At 65.4% G+C, this 18,281-nt stretch overlaps 1 protein-coding gene across 2 annotated transcripts in view; it reads left to right on the top strand.

Moving 5' to 3' along the window:
• Nucleotides 1–15,487, top strand: part of SLC11A1 (solute carrier family 11 member 1) — a 31,556-nt gene extending 16,069 nt beyond the window's left edge. For both annotated transcript variants that reach the window (XM_089779620.1, XM_075932982.2), the window contains exons 7-15: nt 4,508–4,575; nt 5,577–5,732; nt 6,351–6,509; nt 7,292–7,381; nt 7,792–7,911; nt 10,172–10,321; nt 10,408–10,481; nt 10,807–10,960; nt 11,422–15,487. In XM_089779620.1, coding sequence (XP_089635746.1) covers nt 4,508–4,575; nt 5,577–5,732; nt 6,351–6,509; nt 7,292–7,381; nt 7,792–7,911; nt 10,172–10,321; nt 10,408–10,481; nt 10,807–10,960; nt 11,422–11,535 — 1,085 coding nt within the window. In that variant the 3' untranslated portion in view covers nt 11,536–15,487. The remainder of the gene's footprint in view (nt 1–4,507; nt 4,576–5,576; nt 5,733–6,350; nt 6,510–7,291; nt 7,382–7,791; nt 7,912–10,171; nt 10,322–10,407; nt 10,482–10,806; nt 10,961–11,421) is intronic.
• Nucleotides 15,488–18,281: the final 2,794 nt, after the last annotated feature.

The raw sequence follows: 18,281 nt of genomic DNA, 5'->3' as shown, positions 1-18,281 counted from the left end.
CGGCTCCCTATAGACGCTGCTGTGCAGCAGCCAGAACCCTGGGTCCTGTCATCGCTGCCGGAGCCCGGGGCAGCATGCTCCGGGGGGCATTAAGGGCTGAGTGGGGCGACAGGGAGCGCTCCGGGCAGTACTGAGGGCTGGCTGTTCCTAGCCCCGCCCCTTTCCCTGGAGGCCCCACCCCTCCCAGGGGCATAGAGCCACGCCCTCCCCCTTTACCCAGGGGTCCAGCAATTCTGGGGGCCCTCGGATGCTCTTTAAAAAAATGTGCTTATTACATTTGTGGTGAGCTCCTCGTCCACATCCTGCGGTTTCACCCGCGTTCTGCCGTGCCAGAGACGGGGACCGTACAGCCCGTTGTGGCCTGGACAATCCCTGTCCTAAGCCCTGTCCTGGCCGCTCTGGCTATTTTGGCAACATTGGGGATTTGTCCCCCTGGCTCTTGGCAACTGATTGTCTGTTAACAAGAGCAAAGGGGACAAACGTGCAGTTTTGCCTAAAATTGGGGTGTGACCCCTAGCAGGGCAGAAAGGAACGTACGGGGGAGGGGACGGGGGGGGTGTGACGGCGCGTTGGGGGTTCCCCGTCTCCTGCACCCCGAAATGGCACAAACAGACTCCACCAGCCAGTGGAATTGAGGGTGGTTTATTGCTCCTCCAGCACAGCGCAGCACAGATGTAATCTGGTTACAGGAACTGGGGTTAAGAGGCCTCAGTGCCCCCCTTGAGATAGGGGAGTCCCAGCCCCCTCCCCAGCTCCTTCTCCCCTGCTTTCCAGACAGGAACTAACTAACCCTCCTCCAGCCCTGCCCCCCAGCCAGGGCAGCATCCCCCTTCCTTTGTTCCTCTCCATGGGGGGTGTCTGGCCACTGGTTTGCATAGTGACTCATCCTGTTTTGCTGGGTCGTGGTACCCACGGCAGCCAGTGGGGGTTACCCCAGAGCCAGCAGCATAGAAACCAGCCAGGTACCCCCACTACGTCACAGGGGGCAGGCAGCAATGCCAGACTGGGGGAGGGCTTGAGAGAGAGGCTCTGGCTGGGCTTGCCCTGCACGGAGGGGGAGGGCAGCAGGGGCCCTGGGTCGGCCCCATATACAAGGAGTAGAGGGGGCTTTGGGCCAGCTCCATGGGGTGGGTGGCAGGGGGGACTAGGGCCCATCCCAGACACGAGGAGGAGAGAGTGTAGAGTCCCATTTAAAATATGCCTCAGGTGACAAATGGGAAAATACGATCACCCCCGGCCCCACTCCCGTTCGATGTAAGAACCTTTTCGCTGCACATTTGACCAACACGAAGTCAGTACCGATGTGAGAGCGCCCGGCTCTCGATGCAAGGGGTGGGAATCTGAAGGGCTCTCCAAAATCAGAGTGGGGCGGGGCCTGGAGCCGCTTTCAGACGTCTTAAAAGAGTAACATTCTGATGTGGAAGCTACAGAACCCGGACCACCAAAAAAACCTCAGCCTTCTGCCTCAGACGATGGAAATGACGGTGCCTTGGTCGGCTCGGCTCTGGATCATTATCAAGCAAACCCATCCTCAGCATGGACACCTGTCCTCTGCAATCGTGGCTGACGCAGGAAGGGACAGAGGAACCCTTACCACAGCGGTCGTGTAAATAAATATCTTACGATGCCGGCTACAACCGTGCCATGCGAACGCCTGTTCTCATTTTCAAGGGCCTTTGTAAACATGAAGCAGGCAGCAACATCTCCCATAAATGCAAACAAAACGTGTTGTCTGAGCAATTGGCTGAACAAGAAGTAGGACTGAGTGGACTTGTAGGCGCTGACGTTTTACATTGTTTTAGCTTTGAGTGCAGGTTTTTGGTACGTAATTCTACATTTGTTCAAGTGTCACGCTAAAGAAACAGCACTGCAGTACTGGTATTAGATGAATTGAAAAATACTATTTAGTTTGTTTCTTTTTCATGGTGCCAATATTGATAATCAAAGTTGTGTCTAAACTACACCTCTCTGCCGACAGAGGGATGGAGATTAGGCACATCGCTATTGCAAATGAAGCAGGGATTTAAATATCCCATGCTTCATTTGAATAGAAATGGCTGACTCTTTTTTCCAGCTCGGAGCTTTGCCGGAGTAAAGCGCCAGTCTAGACGCGGATCTTTCGGAAAATAAAGCCTTTTCCAAAAGATCCCTTATTCCTCTTAAAATAAGGAATAAGGGATATTTCGGAAAAGGCTTTATTTTCCGAAAGATCCGCGTCTAGACTGGCGCTTTTTTCCGGCAAAGCTCCGAGCCGGAAAAAAGCGGCAGCCATTTTTATGCTAATGAAGCGGGGGAGATTTAAATCCCTGCTTCATTAGCAATTGCGATACATCTAATTTGCATCCCTTTTCCGGAAAAGAGATGCAGTCTAGACACAGCCCCCAAGAGGATAATGAGCGCTGGACCCTTTGTATTCGGGGTTGCAACTGAAATCAGCCTATTTGGAAATGTAGCAGACCAACCCCAACGTGTCAATAAATGGTGTTCTCGTCCCGTGTCACCGTGCGATTCATCGTGATTCATGGTTTTAAATAATGTGGCAGCCCCAGTTGTTGCCTTTGCACCGGGCGTGTGCTGTTCTGGGCTCCCGTGTGTAAGAAAGAGGCATTGGCACAGGAGCAGGTGCAGAGGAGGGCGAGATCGATGATCGAAGGGATGGAAGCGCTTGGCTTGCCTGGCCTAAACAAAGGCCAGGAGAGGTGATCGCTGCCTGTCACACACTGGAGGGATAAAGCCCAGTCCAGGGGGTGGGTGGTTATACCGGGTACAGGCCAGCGTGGACGCCAGAACAAAAGGCCAGAACCTGGCAATCCCCAAGGTTAGGCTCGAGTATCCCCAGCGCCCGGGGCGAGCGGCCGACCTGCCAGCAGCGGGTACCCCCGGCGCCCGGGGCGAGCGGCCGACCTGCCAGCAGCGGGTACCCCCGGCGCCCGGGGCGAGCGGCCGACCTGCCAGCAGCGGGTACCCCCGGCGCCCGGGCGAGCGGCCGACCTGCCAGCAGCGGGTACCCCCGGCGGCCGGGGCGAGCGGCCGACCTGCCAGCAGTGGGTCCCCCCGGCGCCCGGGGCGAGCGGCCGACCTGCCAGCAGCGCGTCCCCCCGGCGCCCGGGGCGAGCGACCGACCTGCCAGCGGCGGGTCCCCCCGGCGCCCGGGGTGAGCGGCCGACCTGCCAGCGGCGGGTACCCCCGGCGCCCGGCCGGCCGCCCTGCCAGCGGGTCCCCCCCGCGCCCGGGGCGAGCGGCCGACCTGCCAGCAGCGGGTTCCCCCCGGCGCCCGGGGCGAGCGGCCGACCTGCCAGCAGTGGGTCCCCCCGGCGCCCGGGGCGAGTGGCCGACCGACCTGCCAGCGGCGGGTCCCCCCGGCGCCCAGGGCGAGCGACCGACCTGCCAGCGGCGGGTCCCCCCGGCGCCCGGGGCGAGCGGCCGACCGCCCTGCCAGCGGGTCCCCCCCGCGCCCGGGGCGAGCGGCCGACCTGCCAGCAGCGGGTCCCCCCGGCGCCCGGGGCGAGCGGCCGACCTGCCAGCAGTGGGTCCCCCCGGCGCCCGGGGCGAGCGGCCGACCGACCTGCCAGCGGCGGGTCCCCCCGGCGCCCGGGGCGAGCGGCCGACCTGCCAGCGGCGAGTCCCCCCGGCGCCCGGGGCGAGCGGCCGACCGACCTGCCAGCAGCGGGTCCCCCCAGCGCCCGGGGCGAGCGACCGACCTGCCAGCGGCGGGTCCCCCCGGCGCCCGGGGCGAGCGGCCGACCTGCCAGCAGCGGGTCCCCCCGGCGCCCGGGGCGAGCGGCCGACCGACCTGCCAGCGGCGGGTCCCCCCAGTAGCCAGGACGGGGACGCAGTCATGGGGAGGGCTCTGAGCTGCAGAGATTCGTTCCCAGGACCTGCTGGGCGGGGTTTGCTGCCATCCGCGGGGGCCAGCTGGTGGCTGGATTTGGTGTGGGGAGGGAATTGTCCCTGGGTGTGGGTGGCCAGTGTCCCACCCTGCAGGAGCTCAGAGTCCTACGGCATCCCCAGTCCCGGTGCTCCACGCGGCCAGCCCCAGAGCGCCAGGGGGTGGTCTGACCTCCAGCGGGCAGGGCGGCTGCAACACTCGCTGCCCAGAGCCCCTGCAGGGGCAAGCCAGCCTGGGCCTGCCAGGGCACAACGCTGGGAAGAGCAGGAGGCCTGGCCTGGGGGCAGGACATGGGCGGGGACATGCTAGGCTGTCAGTCTCTCCCGCCAAGGTACCCAGTGCCCCTGGGCATGGCAGGGCCCCTGGCTGGAACTAGAGCAAGGGGGCATCTCTGGAAGGTGCCAGTCAAGCCGCGAGGGGTCAGTGATTCGGCCGGGGCTTGGGGCAGGCGCAGGTCAGCCTGGATCCCGCTGCTCCCTTCTGGCCCTGGCCTCTGTGGGGCTGGGGGCTTGTCCCCAGGGGGCCAGGCAGAGCGGCCGCCCCGGCCCAGGGCTGGCTGGGAGCTGCCCGCCTGGGCACCGCTGCAGCTCGGCACAGCCCGGCTCTCCCTTCCCGCAGGCCTCCGGAAGCTGGAAGGCTTTTTCGCCCTCCTGATCACGATCATGGCGGTGACCTTTGGCTACGAGGTACATTTCCCGGCTGGAAGGGGTCGCTGGGACCAGCCCTTCCCCCATCGCGGGCAACCCCGTCAGCTAACCCCCTGCCCGATCTCTCAAGCCCAGCGGGATCCGCGTGACGGGGGGGGCACGTCAGATCCACGTTACAGGGGGCCACGTGGGCTGCCCTCTGGTCTGACGGACGTGCCCGGCCAGCGACACAGCTGTGTGCACGGCGGGAGCCGGGGGCGTCTCAGCCGCGCTGGGGGGCGTGGCAGAGAGCAGACAGGCGGCTTTCCTCTCTGCCCGTGTCCCCGGGCCTGCCCCAAACCCAGCCCGCCCGGGCCCTCGTGTGGGGCGTTTGCAGGCCGGTCGGCTGCACTCGCTCCTTGCCTGGGGAGGGGCCGTGTCTGGCGGAGGGTTGTGCGCGACTAGTCGACTGTCCGATAAGCCCCGGCTCGCGCCCGTCCCTCGCCGCGCCGCTGCCTTGTAAACGGAGGAAGAGCCCCTTGGGCGGGACGCGCCGCAGTGTCCCCCGAGTCGCTGATGAAATGCAATGTAACGCCCCGGGCCTGGCTCCCAAGCTAAGCAGGGGCAGCCTGGGCAGTATCTGGAGGGGGGACCCCCCGGCCAGGGAGGCTGGCGCTCTTCCGGGTGAGGCACTGCCTTCCAGCGACCATGGACTCGGGGGGGCAGCCCCACCTCCTGGCTTGGGCACAGCATAGCTCTTTGCCTCCCAGGGTTTCAGTTGGGGAGGGGGTGGCGTGGCCCTGCCGGGACCTCGGGGCTGTGGCGTCGGGGGGCTGCCCCACAGGGATCTGTTTGGGGGATTGCTCCATCGGGGCAGCGATAGCTCCTCCAGGGCACAGGGCCATGGCGCCGGGGAGACCTGGCATGGGGGGTGCCCCACAAGAGGGAGGGCTGCCAGGGCACTTGTACCCCTCCCCGGAGGGCTGTGCCCCCAAGCGCAGCAGATCTCTGTGCCCGGGCGGGACCCGGCTGCAGCTGCTCACCCCCTGCTCTGCCCCCAGTACGTGGTGGTGAAGCCAGACCAGCGGGAGGTGCTGAAGGGCATCTTCTTCCCCTACTGCCGCGGCTGCGGGCGGGAGGAGCTGCTGCAGGCTGTGGGCATCGTGGGAGCTATCATCATGCCGCACAACATCTACCTCCACTCCTCCCTCGTCAAGGTGAGGGCCCGGCCCGGGCACCCAGCAGCCGCTCCGCCCCGGGGGCCTCGTCTGGAACCCGCTGGGGCCCCGGCGCACGGCCACCTGCAGCACTAGGAGCCCTGGGCGCAGTGCGTGAACCCGCCAGAGGGGGCGCTGCTGCACTCCCAGCCCCTGCAGCCACCGGGTAGGGATGCTGGGGGCGGGTGGGGGGCACTCAATGTACCGGAGTGTGGGTGGGATAGGGGGCAAGTGCTGGGCTCTGATGCCCCATGCCCCAGGCTGCACCCCACCCACACTGTGTCCCCCAAAGCCTCCTGGGAACCAGCTGAGCATGCCATGCCCTCCACAGGCCACCCCTTCCATGGGCTCAGGGCTCCCTGGAAGCAGAGCACATGGGCGGCCGCCCAGGAGAAATTCAGGGGCCCCCACAGCAGCTTGTGGGTCTGTTGTGGTGCACATCTGCACATGCCTTGGTGCACAGAACAACATTTATTCTGCACTTGGGTGGAAAACAAATTAGAGGGAACATTGGCCAGACGCCCTGTCCCAGGTTGCGGAGCCAGGCTCCCTAGCGCTGGCCTGGCTGGCCCCGTGGGGGATCCAGGCTGGGCCTCCGTAACACTGCCCCCCACCCAGACCCGGGATGTGAAGCGCTCCGAGAGGCAGCAGGTGCGCGAGGCCAACATGTACTTCCTGATCGAGTCCTGCATCGCCCTCTTCGTCTCCTTCCTCATCAACCTCTTCGTCATGGCCGTCTTCGGCCAGGCCTTCTACCACCGCACCAACCAGGACGTGGTGAGTCCCGGCCATCGGGGGGCCTTCTCCCCTCCATGTGCCCCACGGACTCCACTCCACCCACTGGGCTCCCCTGCTACCCACCTGCACTTCCCAGCAGCTCCCACAGGGGCCGCCCCTCAGCGGTTCCCACGGTCCTTCCTGAAGGTAGGAATAAGAGATCCTCCGGAGAAGGGCTTTATTCCGGAGGATCGCGCCAGTCTAGACGCTTTTTTCCGGCTTTTCCCCAAGCCGGAAAAAAAGCGGCGGACATGTTTATTTAAATCTGCGGGGGATATTTAAATCCCTCGCGGATTTCCCTATGCTGACTTACCTGATTTGCATCCCTTTTCCGGAATTTGTGGCCAGTCTAGATGTAGCCAAATTGAATAGGATTGGTCCCAGGACTGACCCTTGGGGGACACCACTAGTTACCCCTCTCCATTCTGAAAATTTACCATTTATTCCTACCCTTTGTTTCCTGTCTTTTAACCAGTGCTCAGTCCAAGAAAGGACCTTCCCTCTTCCCCCCCCCCCCGATACGCCTCCCCCCGATACACAGCTCACTCATGCCGTGCACTAGAGGGCAGCACGCACACCCAGCAGCCAGAGGGGCTGCCAGTCTCTGGGCTCTGATGGGCTCTTGTGGGGGGGTTGGTCCCCCTGGGGGGGGCAGGTAGGGATGTGGGGAGCTGATCACTCTGCCTGCTGTAGGGCCGCCCTCCTCCTGCCCCCCGCCAGCCCCCCCAGTCCCCCTCCCCACTTGCCAGGCAGCCTGCTGACCGGGGCCCTGTGTGTTTCAGTACAACGTCTGTGCCAACAGCAGCGTCAGCCAGTACGCCCCCATCTTCCCCACCGACAACCAGACCGTCTCGGTGGACATCTACCAAGGGGTGAGTCGGGGGCACGGACCCCTCCCGGGGTTGCGGGGGAGGGGAGAGCCCAGCGGCACGGAAATGTCTTGACCCCATGCGGGGGCGTTCCCAGCCTGGGCTCCCAGGGCAGGACCCTTTCTCCAGCAGCACCCAGGTGCCCACCACCACCTCCCAGCCCCCTGCTGGAGCCATCAGGGTCCCTGCTGTTCCCCCCGCCCCACACACTCGTACCCCACCCCGCCCCTCACTCCCACGGCGGCACTGCCCCACCAGCTGACAGACAGACCGAGGGGATACTAGGAGCAGCTGACCTGCCAGCTCAGCGTGGGAGAAGCCGGAAGCAGATCCAGCCCCCGCCTCCCTGCAAGGGAGGTTTTGGGGTCCCCCTTTGGGCCTTGCTAATAGGAGTCTGCTCCATCCCCTTTCAGGGCGTCATCCTGGGCTGTTACTTTGGCTCCGTCGCACTCTACATCTGGGCCATTGGGATCCTGGCCGCAGGGCAGAGCTCCACCATGACCGGGACCTACGCTGGACAGTTCGTCATGGAGGTGGGCCGGGACTGGCTGGGATGGAACCAGCACTTCCCTGGGAGCCCCCCGGCTTTGGTTTGGGGGTTGGCTTTTCCAGCCCCGCTTGCTGCAGAGCGAAACTTCCAGCTGTGACCCAGCTACCGGCCTGAGTCAGCAGAGACCTGTGCTCAGCCTCACGGAGCCAGGGGTGAACTGCCCTGTTCTCCCTGGGGTGTTCACTCTGGAGTCTAATGACAGCAACCATCGCACCAAATAGAATCATAGAACTGGAAAGGACCTCGAGTCGTTGTCGAGTCCAGTCCCCGGCCCTCACAGCAGGACCAAGCACCATCAGAGCATCCCTGATAGATGTCTAACCAACCTGCCCCTAAATATCTCCAGGGATGGAGATTCCACAACCTCCCTGGGCAACTTATTCCAGTGTTTCACCACCCTGACAGGCAGGAAGTTTTTCCTAATGTGCAACCTAAACCTCCCCTGCTGCAGTTTAAGCCCATTGCTTCTTGTCCTGTCCTCAGAGGCCAAGGAGAAAATTTTTTATCCCTCCTCTTTGTAACACCCTTTTAGGTACAGGGTGCTGTCCGGTCCCCTCTCAGTCTGCTCTTTTTGCAAACTAAACAAGCCCAGTTCTTTCAGTCTTCCCTCCTAGCTCATGTTCTCTAGACCCTTCATCATTTTTGTTGCTCTTCTCTGGACCTTTTCTCATTTCTCCACATCCTTCTTGAAATGTGGTGCCCAGAACTGGACACAATCCTCCAACTGAGGCCTAACCAGCGCAGAGTAGAGCGGAAGAACGACTTCTACGTCTTGCTCACAGCACTCCTGTTCATGCAGCCCAGAATCATGTTGGCTTTTTTTGCAAGAGTGCCACCCTGCTGACTCATCTTCAGCTTGTGGGCCACTCTGACCCCTCGATCCCTTTCTGCAGGACTCCTGCCTAGACAGTCGCTTCCCGATCTGTGTGTGTGACACGGATTGTTCCTCCCTCAGTGCAGTAGCCTCTCTCCGAGTTATGAACGAGTTACGGACCAAACACTTGGCTGTAACTCGACCGTTCGCAAGTCGGGGAACGACTCTGCTAATCCCCTCATGCCCCACCCACAGCCCCTGCTGGCCCAGCCCTGCCCCCCCCCCCCGTCCTGCCAGTGCCCCTCACGCCCCCCCCCACCCCCAGCCCCTGCCGGCCCAGCCCTGGGCTTCCCCTACTGCCTGGCCAGTGCCCCCCACTCCTGACCCAGTTCCTCCTGCATTTCGTCCCCACACGCAGGCCCAGGTCGTGCTGCCCTGCCTCTTGCTGGCCGTGCCCTCCCAGGCTAGAGAGCCGGGGTTGCAACACATGCCGGCTCAGGCATTACCGGACGGATGCAGCGGGGACGAGACACGTGGGAGCTTCACCTGCGTTCCCTGGGCGGGGCGCCCCGGGGGGGTGGGCGAGGAGCCCAGTTAACGGGTGTTTGCTCCTAGAGGCAGCTCTGTCCCGCCAGGGCAGACATGGGAATGACTCGCACCCCTGGGGGGACGCGATGGTGGGTTTGGAGCCCTTGGCTGAGCGAGGGCGGTGGGGGGGGTAGAACTGACGGGGGTCACAGGGTGAGTGACTAGGCTGGAGACAGGCAGAGGTGGGGGTCGGAGGAGCAGCCAGGGAGGGCCCAGCCAGGATGTATCAATACGGGCTCCTGGAGGGGAGGGGAGGGGACACTGGCTCCCGCTGGGGAGCAGGAGGGGCCAGGCTGCCAGGGAAGCTGGAGGATCCCTGAGACCGAGCAGGGCTGGGGGCTCTGGCCTGACACCGCTCCCAGGCTGCAGGGCCTGAGGGGCCCGAGGCAGCAGGTCCACCCTTGCCAATGAGGGGCTGTTTCAGGCGGCAGTTTGCCCTGTGGCAGGGGCTGGCCGCCGACTGGCAAGGTGGGTGCAGGGGTTGGCGGTTCCCAGAGGGGGAGGACCCCAGCGAGTGGGGCCCTGCGGCAGGGCAGGACCCAGGGGGCGGGCGCTGCGGTCTGGGAGGGCCGTGGCAGAACCGCTCCCGCACGGGCCAGAAGGGGGCGCTCCGGGGCTGCCCGGCACGAATTCCCGAGTGACCAGCAGGAGGCGCCGCGGCGCCTCGCACCCGGGGAGGGGGCAGCGCCGGGCACACGCCCCCAAACGCCAAAGCCCGGCTGGAGAAACCGCTGGGGTGACTTGGGGGCCGACCGCCTGCTTTCTGGCCTCCTGCCAGGCTCCGGCGTCAGGCGCCCGGCACGTTCTCACGCGCTCCGGGCGCCCCCTTTGCCCCCCCAAGGGGTTCCTGCAGCTGCGCTGGTCCCGCTTTGCCCGCGTGCTCTTCACCCGCTCCTTCGCCATCCTCCCCACCGTCTTCATCGCCGCCTTCAAGGACGTCAGCCACCTGACGGGCATGAACGACCTGCTCAACGTGCTGCAGAGCCTGCTGGTGAGAGCCGGGCGGGCGCACGGCGGATGGGGGCCGGTCCTGGGAGCGGGGTCCCCTCCTCCTCACCCTGCCCCTCTGCCTTGCAGCTGCCCTTCGCCGTCCTCCCGGTTCTCACCTTCACCAGCATGCGGCCGCTCATGCAGGAGTTTGCCAACGGCGTGTGAGTATCTGCCCCGGGGACCCCGCCCCCGCTGGCCGCTGCCTGGCGCCGCAATCAGACCCCCCCAGGCCGATATTAACAAGCAGCAGAACCCCAGAACGTTGGAGGACCGGGGGGGCGGGGCATCCTTCAGCCAATCACGCAGTGAGGTTGCGGGAGGGGCGGGGCATAGGTGGGCAGGGCCATGCTCGCCATGTGCTAGCCAGGGCATGCAGCCCGGCACGGGGAGCTCAGCTGCAGGGGAGACTCCCCCTCCGGTGCCCGCTCCAGGCAGGCGTTGGGAGGGGGCCGGGCTGGGCTCACGGGCGCTCTGGTCTCCTTGCAGTGTCAGCAAGGTGCTGATGGTCCTCATCACCGGGCTGATCTGCGCCATTAACCTCTACTTCGTGGTGATCTACATCCCCACGCTGGGCAGCCTGGCCTACTACATCCCCCTGGCCTTCGTGCTGGCCGGCTACCTGGCCTTCACCGCCTACCTGGTAGGGGGGCTGGGCAGGCGGGGCGGGGCCTGCGCTCTAGGGCTGGTGGGGGCTTGGGACCTATGTCCCTCCCCAGTGCCTGGCCCAAAGGGGAAACCTGCTGGTCAGATGGGGGGGTTAAGGGGGAATCCCTCAGCACAGCCCCTGGGCTCCGAGCAAGACGAGGTATCTGGGGCGTACTGGCCCCTACCTGCTGCCTGGCAGACCCCAGCCTGGGGGAGACCAGAACCGGCTGCCGCGTTATCCCACCCCCAGCCCCGGTCGGAGAGGGGCTTGGAGCCAGACTCTGCTCCCTTCCGGGCACGTGGCTCAGGTTGGGGGCTCTGATCCCACTGGACTCTGGGGCAGAGAGTGGGGGTCCTCTGCCATCTCCCCCCCAGCTCCAACATGCCCCGCCCCTCCCCCCACTTCACAGCTTTCCCAATCAGCTGCTCACCTGGCTTCCCTCTCGCCCCCGGCAGATCTGGACGTGCTGCATTGCACACGGCGCTGGGTTCCTGGCCTGCGGACGCCACAGCCGCTTCTCCTACGGGCGCCCCCCCACGGACCCGCCAGCCCGGGCTGGGCCTCCATGATGGGCCCGGCCCCTGCCGGCTGGGCACCCGCACCAGGGGCTTGTCCTGCCTCTGGGTCTGTCTCCCTCCCCGGGGGGAACCTGCCTGTCACCACCAGCAGAGATGGGACTCGGGGCTGGGCTCCCTGCCCCCCCACACTGACTGACAAGCAGCATCCAGGGCATCCCCCATCTCAGGGCATGGGGGGGGTGCACTGACCAATCAGCACCTTCGCTTTTCCAGTTCCTGTGAACAGCCCCCCCCAGCTCTGCTGCTGCTCCCCAAACCTGAGCCACACACCCCTGCTACCCGCCACCCTGGTCTGCCCTGCCCAGCCCTGCCGGGGCCCCTCACTCCCCACCCACAGCCCCCACCAGCCCAGCCCTGCCCCCAGCCCTGCCAGGGCCCCTCACTCCCCACCCACAGCCCCCACCAGCCCAGCCAGGGCCCCTCACTCCCCACCCACAGCCCCCACCAGCCCTGCCCCCAGCTCTGCCAGGGCCCCTCACTCCCCACCCACAGCCCCCACCAGCCCAGCCCTGCCCCCAGCCCTGCCAGGGCCCCTCACTCCCCACCCACAGCCCCCCACAGTCCTGCCAGGGCCCCTCACTCCCCACCCACAGCCCCCACCAGCCCAGCCCTGCCCCCAGCCCTGCCGGGGCCCCTCACTCCCCACCTACAGCCCCCCACAGCTCTGCCAGTGCCCCTCACTCCCCACCCGCAGTCCCCACCAGCCCTGTCCTGCCCCCCAGCCTCCATTCGCACAGACAGTGGAGGCAACTCACCCCTGGGGAACCCTGGAGCCTCGCTGGTGGGGCTGGGAGGGGCCGGCAGCTGTGGCCGGGGGGAGTGAAAGCCTGAAGGAGACGGGGAGTTCGGGTCACAGACCGGCCGGCCAGGTGCCGATTTGGTAATAAACTTGATTTCCAGGGTTTCCTCCAGGAGGGTCGTTGGCTGGTGCAGGCCCACGAGGGGAACCGCTCCCGGAGCCAAGCCACCGCCGGGGCGCCGGGCCGAGCCTCCCGCCAAGAGCCTAGTGTTGCCCTTCAGCGCCGGTCACTGCTCCGAATAGGAACATTTCCCAGGAACCCGCCCCGGCTCTGCCACAGCACGTCCCACGGCGTGCGGCCACCTCTGGGGTGGAGCATGGCAGCCATAGTGAGCACTGCCCGTTAGCAGCAGGGCCTCTGATCAAGGACACCTGGCAAAGCCCTTCTCGGGGAGCAGGCCCGGGAGGTGACACGGTGCAGACGGGGGCGTAAGGGTCTCCCCAGACAGGTCCCCCGGCTGGCGAGCACACGGCGCTCAGTCCCTCGGCTTGCGAGGGAGGGACTCTGGGACGGGGCCACCCCTGCCAGCCCTGGGCCCCCGGCCCAAAGGGACCCTGGTGCCTACACACTGAGCTGCTGCAGCACAGTCACGGGTGACCGCGTCCTGCTCCAAAGCGCCCCCTGCTGTTCCAAGGGCATTTCTGCGGCTCCCCGCTGCAGGAAGGGGCCCTGAAAGGGTTAAAAAGGAGCGTGGGGAGGGGAGCGGCTCCATTTCCCCCTTGGAAATACCAGGCGCATCCCAGCTGGCTTTGCAGGGAGAGGTGGGAGCGGTGGGGACGGAATCCGGACCAAAGACCCTCCTTGTCCCAAGTGTGCCAGGCCTCGGCGTTCACTAGGGGCAACGGCAGCAGACAAACCCACCCGGGCCAGTGGGTGACGGGAGGGATCACTGGACGGTTCCCTGCTCTGTTCCCTCCCTCTGGGGCACCTGGCGCTGGTCACTGGGGGCAGCCAGGACGCTGGGCTGGACGGATCTTTGGGCTGGCCCCGTCTGGCTGCTCCGGCTCTCCTGCAGGGCCGCGGGGTCGCCCGGTCGCTGTGTGGCCGCTCGCAGGCAGTGACGGCTAAAAGCCACTGGCCGATGGCTGGTTGGCAACAGCCCCAAACCTGCCAGCCCTTCACAGAGCCAAGCAAGACCCCCCCCACAACCCGCTTTGCAGGCCGTCCCCCGCAGGTCAGCCCCCCCCAGAGCCTGTAGCTAAATCAACCAGCAACCTGCTGTGGAGGCGAAGGAAGCTGGTGCTTGGTGACCGGGCTCCGGGGCGCTCCAGGGCAGGAACCCGAAAGGGAGGCGAGGGCCAGGGGGACTACAGCTCCCAGCATGCATTGCGGCCAGTGGTGGGGCTGGCTCTGATGGGCGAGTCCCACCCTGTGGATCTGTCTCCCAGAGCGTACCCCAGGAAGCAGCAGCTCCCCCCCACACCCCGATTCAACCAGGCCAGCTGTGGAAGGGGAGCGGGGTGGGCTGGGGGATGGAGGCAGGGCGGGGATCTGGGGCAGTCCAGGGGCCGCTGGGCCCTTGGAATACTGCACCCCCTTGGAGCACAGCTGCATACAGGGGTCACCCCCCGGCCAGCTGGGAGTGGTGGGGCCCGGGTGCAACGGCTCAGCCGGCTCCCCTGCATTGGCAAGGGATTTTCTGCACAGATGGCTAGGAAAAGGGGGCACCCGCCGCCAGCAGGGACAGGGTTAAACAGGGCTTGGCACTGCCCCCGGTGCCAGGCTGCGGCGTCCCCAGCCGTGGGCAGCTCCCAGCACCATTCACTGCGAGCAGCTGCCTCTGCGAGCTGGCAAACCCCCTGGGGCCCAGCACCGCCGCCTGGCGCTCCGGCCTAAGTGAATTCGCAGCCCCCAGAGAGCCTCTCCTCCCAATTAGCGCTGAGAAGGGAGCCCTCCCCGGGCCCGGGCGTGCTAATAGCCAGCTCCCTGCTCTGCTCAGCTGGCGGATTTCCCACCGCCGGCGCTCTGGGCCTTTGCCCAGCTTCAGGTCATCCGGGATCTGCCAGCCCCAGGTCATTCCTGACGATTGCTCCACTTCAAGCCTGCGTGGAATTCTCCCTGCCTGCAACTGCCCGGCTGCGGCAGCACCACGCTGGCCTGGCTCGCTTGGGGGGCAGCTATGCCTAAGGGAGCCCCCCAGAGCCCCGGGCAGGAGAGGCTGTGCGGGCCAGCGTACAGGCGAAGGGAACTAGCGGGTCCCGCGGGGGGGGCCCTCACTATCCCTATGGGGAGGAGGGCGTGTGGCCGGTGAAACTGACAGCACCGTAAGCTAAAGGCAAGTTCTATGCCCCGGACAGAGCTGCAGCCTGCCAGACAACTCCCACCTGCATCTGGTTCGTCGGCTCCCAGACCACCAGCCTCCAGCAGGGGAGCTAAGGGGGATCTCCAGCTGACGCCAGTAGGAGGCGCCTCGTCCTCCCCGTGGAGAGCAGCCTCGGCCATACTGCAGCATGGGAGCTGTAGTCCCACCCCGGAGCCCAGCCTATCTCAGAGAATGGGAGCGTGTGCGCCTGAACTACAACTCCCATGAGGCACTGCGCGCCTGAACTACAACTCCCATGAGGCACTGCGCGCCTGAACTACAACTCCCATGAGGCACTGCACCAACACGTCACTGTGTACTGCACATTCTGCTTTCTGGTTGAAACATTTTGGCTCAAAAATGCCCCACCCAGCTCCCCCGAGTGCAAGACACAAAGTCAGAAACCGGGCAAGGCCTCCAGGGCAGGGGGTGCCTCCCGCTATGCGTCCGTGCAGCACCTTGCCCCGGGGCCCAGAAGCGGCCTGGTGCTGCTGTGGTCATAGAAGTACCCGCAAACTGGGCTGTGCAAAGGGAAAGACTTTTTGAACCCTGGATGTAGCATTGCAGGCTTGAGCCATGGAGCTGGCAGTGCTCCCACAAGACGAACATGAAATCCTACAACTGGCAGGGAACTCCAGAGGCATCAAGTCCAGTCCCTGCCCCCAAGCACCGTCTAGCCCATCCCTGGCAGGCGTCTGTCCAACCTGCTCTTCAATATCTCCCGTGACAAAGCCCTGTTAGGGCAGAGCCGCTCTAGGGCCTGCTTTTCAAACTGTGTCCTTGTGAGTCCGTTGAAGAAAGTTGTTGATGCCACGACCCAACAGAATTCTACCTTTTCGCTGGAGTGCGGGCTCTGAGGTGGGGCCGGGGATGGGAGGTTTGGGGTGGAAGAGGGGGTTCCAGGCTGTGGGGATGGGGCAGAGGGGTTCAGCTGTGGGAGGGGGGTACAGACTCCATCTGGAAGTGCAGGTGTAACCCACACACCTCGTGCGGGCGTCTGTCCCGTGGGGTGGCACTTAGACCACATACAGTGAGAGAGAAGAACTCGGCAGCCTAACCGGGGAGGCAGCTGGTGTTTTAGCTCAAGCTCTAGAGGCTCCTACACTAAGCTCCAGAGGTCCCAGGTTCAAATCCACCTGGTGGTGGTTACACAGGCCCTGGGGTGAGGGACTTTGAGTTGGGGGGGAGGGCTCAACGCTGGGGCAGGGGTTAGTGCTCAGGGCTGGGGTACAGGCTTTGCCACCAGTGGTTCCCAGCTAGCGGGGATGCTCAGGTAAGCTTCCTGCCTGGCCTAACACCACAGACCATGCTGGGCCCTGGAAGCAGCCAGAGACGGAGTGAATGCTGCTCTCACCTGCAGGTACTGCCCCCCAGCTCCCATTGGCCAGGGGTGCAGAGCCCTGTGCCCCCCAGGAGGCTGCTTCTGGGGCACCATGTGGTCTGTAGCACCAGGTCCGGCAGGAAGCCTTCTACAGCCGCCACCAGCCCCCTTCCTCCCCCCCCCCCCCGTCACCCTACAGCAAGGTGACCAGGGCCTGATGTTCTGTGGCACCCCCCTCCCCAGGTCTAGGGTCACAGGGTCCTGGTCTGCACAGGGGGCTGGGCTGATGCCGTCCCCCACTCCCTTCCAGCCTGACTGTGAGCAAATGACCAACACTGAGACTGTTCCAGCTGCAGGAAGGAGAAGAGGGACGGGCCAGGGCCACCTGTGGTGACCGGAGAGCTCAGCGGTTAAGTGAGGTGGCACTGCTGAGCCCGGGGCTCAGAGCAGAGACAAGGAAGTGTCACGGGATGTCATTACCGCATGGAACTCCCTGCTGCAAGATGCTGTTCCCTCGAATGAGGCCCGGGGCTGCAGGTCACTGCACAGCGCCATGGGGCCAGAGCCAACCATGAGACTGGTGTAGCAGAGGGCGGGGGGGGGGTGGGTAACCCTGGGGCCAGCTGGGCCAGCAGCAGCTCCCCCCACCTCAATGGGGTTGCTTGGCATGAGCAAATCTGTCCCCCAGGCTAGAAAGGGGGCCTGCTATAAAATCCCCGCCCCGTCCCGTCTCCCCCCCAAAGAGCCGGGGCTCACCTCCCACTACTGCCTGGAGGGGGGGGGCTCCGCTTTGCGCGCTTCGGGAGGGAAAGGAATTTTAGAGCGGCCCCTTGCCTCGGCCCGGCCCCGCCCGGCCTCCCTGGCAGCGCCCCCACCCCCACCCCCACCCCCGAGGGGGCCGCGCAGGGCCTGGGCCGCGGCTCCGCGCTGCGCCGGATTTACAGCCGCGGGACGGTTCCGTGCGCCCGGCTGCGCCCGCCGCTGCCCCCGAGCCCTGCTGGGAGGCGGTTTGCAAAGGCCGGAGTCGGTGCGGAACCGCGGAGGGGGAGATCGCAGCGCTGCCTCCCTCCCCCACCCGCGCAGCGCCTGCGCCGGTTTCTGGCCCGCGCCATCGGCGAGGCAGGGCGCAGCAGCAGCATCCGCGCGGGCGGCTGTCTCCAGCTGGCCGGGCCGGGCCCCTGGCGTCGCCCCTTCGTCCGGACCCGGAGCTGCTCTTGCTAGACGCTCCCTGGGCTGTTTCAAGGCTCCCCACGCTCCCCCCCTTGCCCCAGACCCCAAACTCCTCCCTGAACTGGGGCAACTTTTAGCGGCTCCCCAGCGCCCCCCTTAGACCCCTCCCCCTGCGCCCCTGCCTCACTCCGCGGGCGGGGCCCTGTCCCGCGCGAGCCCCCTCCCCCCCCGGCGCCCTGGGGTGAGGGGCCCCCCGGAATCCCCGCTCCTCAGCCCCTGCGCCCAGGCTCCGCGCTTGTTTATGTGAAGAATTTCTGCGCTCTTAAAAGGGCGATGGCGGCGGGAGGGAGGGCGGCGTGGAGACGGCGACCCTCCTACCGCCGTGGGTGTGGGAGGGGGAAGGCCCCTGAGCACGCAGCCAGCTCGGCTCCTCCCCCTTTGCGCACCCCCCCCCTTCCGCGGCCAGGAGCGCCCGAGTTTGCAATGGGCGGGGCAGCAAGGAAAACCGGTGCAGTAAACCCAGGGCAGTGTGGGGAGGGGCCCCCTGCAGACAGTGGGGGGGGGGGAGCCTGCCAGACCCTGGCTGCAGCTGTGGGCCCCTCCAGTCCAGGGCAAGGAAGGGACAGGAGACCCCATCTGACGGGACAGCCAGGAGCAAGGCGAGGAGGAGAAGGGCTGGGGGTGGGTCTATTCGGGGCGTGCGTCTGGGTGAGGAAGGGTCCTGGAGGGGGAGCCGAGTCACCAAGGTGAGTTTTGCAGTCAGGTCCCTGTGGAGGCTGGTCTTGTCTCTCTAGTGGCAGTGAGTTCCGCAGTCTGGGGCAGTCTCTCTGGCCCTCACCAGCTCCCCCTGCTGGGCAGCAGTGACACTGCCCATGGGGGCCTGGCTATGGCCGGAGGCATCTCCCGGGAGCCAGTCCCACAGCGACAAGGGGGGTGAATAGCAGGACCGAGATCTTTCTTACACTGGGCTCTGTCTCCCTGTGGAGCCACTGCAGGGGCAGGGTACCAAGGGGGATTGGGGCTCATGGCCCCCAGCATTGCCAGGCAGGCTGTTCCCCCATCCTGCCCGGGCTCCTCTCCCTGTGGCTTTGCCCTGGGGCTGATTTCGGCCGGGACAGAGAGCCGGGAGTCGGGGCTGTTTCCA

This window comes from Pelodiscus sinensis, chromosome 7 (assembly GCF_052426305.1).
Source record: "Pelodiscus sinensis isolate ZL-2025 chromosome 7, ASM5242630v1, whole genome shotgun sequence".
NCBI lineage: Eukaryota > Metazoa > Chordata > Testudines > Trionychidae > Pelodiscus > Pelodiscus sinensis.
The sequence above is the reverse complement of the archived record's forward strand: the minus strand, read 5'-3'. Positions and strand labels throughout refer to the sequence as shown.